This window comes from Sminthopsis crassicaudata, chromosome 6 (assembly GCF_048593235.1).
Source record: "Sminthopsis crassicaudata isolate SCR6 chromosome 6, ASM4859323v1, whole genome shotgun sequence".
Classification (NCBI taxonomy): domain Eukaryota; kingdom Metazoa; phylum Chordata; class Mammalia; order Dasyuromorphia; family Dasyuridae; genus Sminthopsis; species Sminthopsis crassicaudata.
Genome location: NC_133622.1, coordinates 172460024 through 172468002, shown reverse-complemented (window position 1 = coordinate 172468002; position 7979 = coordinate 172460024). Strand labels below are relative to the sequence as shown.

The following is a 7979-nucleotide window of genomic DNA, read 5'->3' as shown; positions in this document are numbered from 1 at the left end:
ACTACTTTAGTCTTACAAAATTGCAAAATCTGTGGTAAAGGAGAGGACACAAGATTTTTCGTTACTTTCCTTTGAGCTTGCTTCTCAATATATTTGTTTTCAGTCTAGGAAATTATACAGTGCACCTGCCCTTTGAAATATCAAAAGTGTGTGTGTGTGTGTGTGTGTGTGTGTGTGTGTGTGTGTGTGTGTGTGTATGTGTGTGTGTGTGTGTGTGTGTGTGTGTAATTCTGGTTTTCTAAAACACTGAGTTTACACACCAGGTGGCTAACGAGGCTCCAAGCATTAGATGTCACACCTCTCTCGTAGTTTTGTGAAAGTTGGGAATCTGCTGGATTCTATTAAAATTGAATTCTGCCCTGAAATAAAGGGACCTGGTTTCAAACCCCATCTGTGATGCTTACTACTTCACTGGTCGTGGGCATATAACCTAATCATTTAATCAGTCTACAAGCAGCCATCAAATGCGCTTAACGCTGTCTTAGAAATAAAGAAAGTGGGGGAAGTCCCTGGCCTCAAGAGGAGTACATTCTAATAATAGAACAGAGAGTGCATGCAAATGACAGGGTACATAGAAGATGACTTTACTTACAGTGTATGGGAGTACTCGGAAGGATGTGTGTGTGAGTGTGTGAGTGTGTGTGTGAGTGTATGTGTGTGTGTGAGTGTGTATGTGTGTGTGTGTGTGTGTGTATGTGTGTGTGGAAAGAAGTGGGGGAAAGGGATTAGCTACAAAGTTCTTTGCCCAATTAGTATTCCCAGAGACCAGCTAGCTCGGATGTGCAACTTTGTCCTTGCTTTGATCCTTCCCAAGCAGTTTCCACGGAATTAGAAAGCCTGTCTCTGTCCTCTGTCATGTCTGTCTTTGTCTCTCATTCCTTCCCGTCCTCTGTCTCTTTCTCTCTATGTTTCTCTCTATTTCTGTATCTTTCCGTACCTTCTCTGCCCCCCCCCCCCCGCGTGGCCCCTCCCGCCAGGCTCTGTGGACCCCCTTGGGCTGAAGCGCAGGGAAAGGGCTCCAAGTAGGGCAGCCTGGCTGCCTGCCTCGGGAGACCAAACGTGCAAGTGCATGCCTGCCCCCGGTCCACTTCTGTAAACAGCACGGAGGAAATGCCTGTCAGAGGAAATCCTGTTCCAGGTTTTCCAGCAGTCCCCGTGATGGACACATGATATCATTGGAGGCGGGCCTCGGCACGGAGGTGGAGGTGGAGGCTGAGCGCTGAAATGCGGCTTCGGGGCGTGCGGGGCTGGCTTCTCCGAGGCAGGCGGGCACAGGCGGCCGGGCGGGCAGGCAGGGCGCGCGCCGCAGGTCCAGCCCCGCTCCCGGAGTGGTCAGGCGGCAAAAGCGCTCGTCTGGAGAGCCCCTTCCAAGTCTTGGCATTAGGTAGGAACCGTTTCCTCGCTCTGTTTCTCGGGGCTCTGCTGGGGAGGGGGGAAGCCCGGGTGGAGGGGCTGGCCTTGGCGGAGAAGGGCAGCGCTGCTTCTCCGCGCCCGCTCCTCCGCCAGCCTCCCGCGTGCGAGCAGCCGGGACGGACTTCCACCTCGGGCCCACCCCCGAGGTGCTGGGGCCGTGTGCGGTGGGGGAGCCTGGGTCCGCCCGAACTGTGGGCTCGGATTCCGGGGCGCGGACCTCCCCCCCTCCCCTCCGGTGGGAGTGGGGGCGGTGGGCTGGAGAAGTGTCCCCGGAACCTTCCTTTGCAGCCCCCGCTGCCGGATCGAGCGGGGGGCGTGGGGGGCGCTGGCTCCCGGGTGAATGAGCTGGCTGACATGCATGCCTACGGGGCTGCTGTCAATCACCCGGAGAGCAACAGCAGGCACATGGTAGGCAGGCAGGCTGGCTGACTGCCTAGCTGGGGGCAGAAGGAACGGGAGAGGGAGCCCCGGCCCTAGCCCGGTCCCGCGTCGCCCGGCCGGAGAAGCACAAGTTTTACTTAACGAGCGCTCTCTCGCCGCTCTTTTCTCCGCAGCGAAGCAGGACCGGACCTGGAATGCCGAGAGAACAGGCTGACGCTGCGCCCACCGCCTGCTCCCTGGGCCTGAGCTGAGCCGAGCGAGCTGCGGGCTGGCACGTTGTGCCCACCCCCGAACTGTTGCGAGGTGAACGCGGCGGTGTGACAGCATCCTAGTCTGCCCAGGACGAAGTAGAAGGACTCCAACCACAGGACCACATCCTGACGCCGAGACCTCTTGGGCCATTCAAAGTCCCACCCCTCACTTAAAAAGGAAAAAAAAAAAAAAAAAAAAAGGTGTGTGAGTGGGGAGAGAACACTTCCCAAAGCGAAATTCACCGAGATTCTCGAGAACTTTCCGAAGGGGGCCTGGGGCAGATTCTTGCCGGACCCTCCGTTGCCAACCTCTCCTCCCCGCCAGCGGCGTTTCTCTTTGACTTAGCCAGCTGCGCTCGGCTCCTCTTGGCATCGTTGGAAGTGACTGGGAATGCCGCTTTGAGATCCACTCTTTGCATCCAGGGCTTGAGACTGTTTGCTCATTCTTCCCTCCACCCCGCCCTGTTTTGGTATTCTCAGCATCAGAGCAGCGGAGATTTGAAGGCTGAGAAACCTTTCCGTCCCAACCGCCTTTAGATCCGAGGACTTTGCTCTCGCTTCTCCCTTCGTGTTTTAATCCTTTCTCACTCATTACCCCTTCCCTCGTCATTTTCCCCTCCCCTCCCCCCTCTCCTTCTCTTTTTTCCCCTCCCTCTCGAAGTTTCCTCGGGAGACACTTGACAAACCCCGGGGGAGGACGCTACCTGCAGAATCCTTGCTAGACGGAAGTTCCCTGGAAGGGGGTGTTATTGCTCTTTGCGAGCCCACTCTGGTGAGAGCCAGAGAGCTGGACTCCAGAGAGTTGCAAGCAAGAATTCTCTCCTGCAGCCAAAAGGGGGCCGGGGGAAAGGCTCCTTCCAGCAGCCGCAGCAGGAGGAGGAGGCGGAAAGAGGAGGGAGGGGGAGTCCTCGGGTTCGCTAACCCTCGCCTCGCCTTAGTTCGACTTTTGAGGGGATGCCGACCGCAAGCCCCGGTTGCGCTGTTTAATGCTCGGCGCGGGCCCTCCGACGCGCAGTGGGTCTTACCTGGAGCGGGTTGGATGCATTCGCCCCTGGTGACCGCTCCGAAATCGGTAGGTTGGGAGTTTTTTTTTTTTTTTTTGCGGGGGGGAAACCTTGTAATATTTTGCTTTCAATCTTTTTTTGCGGGGGGAGGAAGGAGATCGAAGGGCACACCTGAGCGAGGGTTATCTCCGTGGTTTGGAGAGAAGGGCTCAGTGTAGAGAGCCAACTGCGTTTTCCAGAAGGAAGGGGGAACTCCCCCCAGCAGGTGCAGCCCACCCCCAGACTGGAGGATAAGGCCAGTAGCTTGGCCTTGATACCTGCGCCGGTGACGGACCACCTCACCTTGACTTTCAGCCTTGGGTTGTCAGCCCTAGGTACGGGGGTGGGAGTGGGGGCTGGAGGAAGATTGCTGGACTGCAAAGAGCTCAATTGCTGGTGTGGAGGGAGAAGGGAAGGGGAAGAAAGGAGAGGTCAAGGGGTAGGAGCGCCCCGGGAAAGCGGCTCAGCCCCAAAGTGAGCGGACTAGTTTCCTTCTGGCCAGCACGAGTGGGTTGGGACTGATCCCCCCTAAAGTCCCTCTTAGCTGCCCGGGATTCAAAGGGCTGCCCTCTCGTCCCCATCCCCTGCCGGAGGAGATAGTAGGTCATTCTTCCTGAAGGAAAAGGGATGACTGCACTGTGCTTCTCGGACTCCTCTGTGGCCACTTCTCGCCTCGTTTTGGAGGGGCGGTTGGGTTGTGCTTGTGGAGTGTTGGACATATCCGTAAGGTTGGGAGTGGGGTGGGAAGTGGAATTGGTCTGTGTGTCTCCTCCTGCCTGGCGCATCACCCTGCCGGAGACCCTTAGGAGGGAACGTCTCCGAAGGGAGGAGGTTTTCTTTCCGAGTGAGAAAGAGGAGAGAGGTGAAAACAGTTGTGTGGGTGCCCGCGTGGGTGCCTGGGGCCTACGTGTGTGCGTGTGTGCGCATGCATTTGTGCATGTATGGAGCGAGCCCAGCGCAGCCTACCCCTGTACAGAGCACGACTGTAATAAGATCTGCACCTAAGCTGTAGTCTGGAACCTCCCCCACCCCCTCCGCCCCCCTTTCGTTTGCCAGGGCTGTACTTGTGGAAGTGGGAAGAGAAGGGCGGAGGAAGGTGCGGCCACTTTAAGAATTGGCACGCCAGCCCGACTGAGGCAGTGCCTCTTCTCCTTTGCGAAAAGGAGAGAAAGCCGATTTTCATTCATAACTCTTTCCCCTTCCTGACTTTCTTCTTTGGCCTTGTCTTGTCCCAGCTGTGCACCCAGAAGGTGCAGGGCTCCCTCCCCGTGCTGCTGCTGGGATACTTTACAACTCCCAGACCCAGTGGATGGCCAAGACTCGTTCTGCTTTTTGGAGTGAAGTCAACCTCTTTCAAATGAAGCTCCCACAAGTTTCTGAATCTGTGTGTGTGTCCCAGGGCCCGTTTTTGTGCACATGCTCACCCAGGCCTTTTTAAATATCTGCTTGGAAAAAATTTTTCATTAACAGCCCAGCTTGCTTCTGTAGTTTGGTTGGTAGTGATAGGAAGCCCCGGTGGGACGGGATTAAAATTATCCTGGAAAATCCAGAGGGCACACTCCTCCCTCCCCCCATGAGCCAGAATTGGCTAAAGATTTTGTCCTCCTTTTTTTCTCCTAGGAAATAATCAGGAAATCATTCATTGCTTGAAAATTGTTCCACCCACAGATTCCCTGCGCCCTTTTTTGTTTTGTACTAGCCTTTAAAAAAAAAAAAAAGTAATATTATATAATATAATATGATGATAAGATTTGACCTGTCTCCATAAGTTATAGCCTTTTAAAAATGGAATTGAAGGTGATCCCTTGATAAAGAATGGAAATGATGAGTCCTACCCTCTCTTCCACCTCCCAATTTCTAGTCATTTGTTTTCTTTCTTATTTCATGGACTTCATATTTTGGCTTCTTTGTTTTTGCAAAGCCTTTTCCAAAAAGAGTGGAGAGTGTAGGAGTAACTTGAAATATTTTTAAATAGTCCTTAAGGACTTTAGAGCTAAAATGCAGCAGGTTATGAATCTGTCCTCCACGTGTGCAGAAAAGTTAATTTAAGGGGGTGAGGGAAGCATGGCCTTGGATTTACAGGAGAATGAGTGGAGGTGAGCTCCAGTGAGTTAATTTGACATTTACTCTCATGGACATTTAGTTATAACTCAAATATACTTCCTGTTATGCTTACCATTGGAGTGTCTCCTCAAACTTCATTCCCCTTTCTTGTGACCTTGGCACTCTGCCCATGGTGCCTTTCTTCTCTGCTCCACCCCAGATCCCTTCTGGAATTGGGATATGGTTAGTGGTGTTCTTGGGGTGATGAACTTCTTTCCAAAGAAGTTCACACCAATCTGAAAAAGGAAATAGAGTGGATTCTGGTGACATGTGTGCCAGGCAAATTATAAAGGAGAATTCTTTTGCCAAGGATCAGAGAGCAAATGTTTGGTGATCCCCCAGAGATGGCAGGGTGCTTGTTTCCTTCCTTCTATAGTTCTGAGTGGGCAGTCTGGTAGATTGCAAGCTCAAGGTGCCTGTCCTTTATTATTTTTCTATGTTTAGAAACATAGAAATAAATGAAACAGGCAAGAGTTTTCTAGAATGAGTTTTAAAGTCTTTCCAAACATTTGTTTTTTATTCAAAAAGCATCCCATCTCAAAGACTTGTATTTGTACTTTTTAAAAGACTCTTTCCCAAGAAAGACTTGATTACAAAGGATTTGGGATGACTTTCATAGACTTGTGCACTGGATTATTTTGAGAGAACTATGAATACCATGCCATCTTTTGCATCTGGCTTTTTAATTTCAAAATTGTGAAGCAAAATGTCCTCTGGTTTTGAGAGATGTCTTTTTAGTTTGGAACTTTTGGGGGGCTGTATAATGAAATGCGCTGACTTTAAGTAATCTATGGACTAGGGGAAGGCATAGACTCTACCTATAGAGGGAAATGCCCACAGGTCACAGCCACTGAAGTCCATTTCAGTGGAATTTCTTTACGGCATGAATCCAGAGCTCCTAAAAAGCAAAACTGGACAACAACAATCTTAATGTATAAGCATAAAAATTTTATCTTTTAATTGTATAAATATGTGTATATATATATATATATATATATATATATATATTGGATTTAACACATATTTTAACATATTTGACATGTATTGGATTACCTGCCCTCTAGGGAAGAGGGTGGGAGGACGGAGGGGAAAATTTGGACCACAAGGTTTTGCAAGGATCAATGTTGAAAAATTATCTATGCATATGTTTTGTAAATAAAAAAACTTTAATTAAAAAAAATCTTATCCTTGATGCACATAATTGATTAGTAGGGTATCCAAGAAGTCTTAGTAAAGTTTTAAACTTTAATAACTTAAAATGACATGAAAACTTTTAGGATATAGATCTTCCTGTTCTAGCTTCTCTGGTCTACAAAGGGTCACATTGGGATTGCTTTCTTTCTCCTTCAAAAATGGAACAGAAGTCTAGTTTTTGATGGCGTAGGGGCTCCTGCCTCCTCGCCTCCCCTGTGATGTTGTGCCCAGACTCTCCTGAAGTTGGACTGTAGCCAAGACCCCTGCTGCAGGAGAACATTGCCAGGTGGTTCAGACAACTGGCGACTTGTCAGGATCTTTTCCCCCCTAAAATGCTTCCTGTCATTTACTTTTACTCCTTTTTTTTTTTTTTTTTTTCCTTTTCACCCTTGATCTCCTTTTAGGATTTCAGATGCATGCCAGGTTTCCAGTGAATGCCAGAAGTCCAGCTCACTCCCGATGGATCCTCCAAATCCACATGGAAGTGGTGGGTCATTTGTGGTGATCCAGCAACCTTCCCTGGATGGCCGGCCACGATTGGACCATGAGAGGGAAAGCCAGACCACCACTATCTTGTCCCTGGACCAGATAAAGGCCATCAGAGGCAACAATGAGTACACGGAAGGGCCTTCGGTGCTCAAAAAGCCTGGCCCCAGGCTAGCGCCCAGACCAGAGAAACATGAGAGGACTCATGAAATCATTCCCCTTAACGTGAATAACAATTCTGAGCACCAACCCTCAGGCCATGTGGGGTTACCCATTAACTCCAGAGTTCCTGTGCTGAGCAGGTCCACCAGTACCGGGAGTGCGGCCAGTTCAGGCAGCAACAGCAGTGTGTCCTCCGAGCAGGGCCTGCTGGGAAGATCCCCTCCATCCCGACCAGGTCCTGGCCGGCAGGTGGATAGGGCCATCCGGTCCCAGCCTAAGCGGATCTCCTCCATCACAGAGGACCTGAAAGTTTCCTTGAAAGAGGAGCCCATGACACAGCACAAGTTCATCTGTGAACGGTGTGGGAAGTGTAAATGCGAAGAATGTACAGCTCCCAGAGCCTTGCCCTCTTGCTTGGCCTGTGACCGCCAGTGCCTGTGTTCCGCTGAAAGCATGGTGGAGTATAGCACCTGCATGTGTCTGGTCAAGGGCCTCTTCTATCATTGCTCCAATGATGATGAGGGGGACTCCTGTGCAGACCACCCTTGCTCCTGTTCCCAGGCCCATTGCTGCTCTCGGTACCTATGCATGGGGACCATGGCCCTGTTCCTGCCTTGTTTACTGTGTTACCCCCCAGCCGAGGGATGTCTGAAGCTCTGCCGGGGCTGTTATGACCGGATCACGCGCCCGGGCTGCCGGTGTAAGAACTCCAACACTGTTTATTGTAAGCTGGAGAGCTGCCCCTCTCGGGCTCAGGGCAAACCCTCATGATGAGGGGAGGTGGACTCAATCTTGGCAGCGTCTCAACTTTCAGGTTGTGACTGGGTTTTTTTTCTCTCTGCTCCCTCTGACCTTCATTCATCTTTTCTCCTCCTCGGGTCCCACCTTCTCATTCCTCTGCTTTTGGATTTCAATCCTGGATTTCCTCCCTCTCTTTCCTGTGGAT

General features: G+C 51.0%; 1 protein-coding gene across 1 annotated transcript; it reads left to right on the top strand.

Annotated features, from left to right (window-relative positions):
• Positions 1 to 1172: 1172 nt before the first annotated feature.
• Positions 1173 to 7976, top strand: SPRY1 (sprouty RTK signaling antagonist 1). The gene is made up of 3 exons (XM_074276313.1): positions 1173 to 1384; positions 1968 to 3117; positions 6790 to 7976. The coding sequence occupies exon 3, from the start codon at positions 6845 to 6847 to the stop codon at positions 7802 to 7804; it is 960 nt and encodes a 319-aa protein (XP_074132414.1). The 5' UTR covers positions 1173 to 1384; positions 1968 to 3117; positions 6790 to 6844; the 3' UTR covers positions 7805 to 7976.
• Positions 7977 to 7979: the final 3 nt, after the last annotated feature.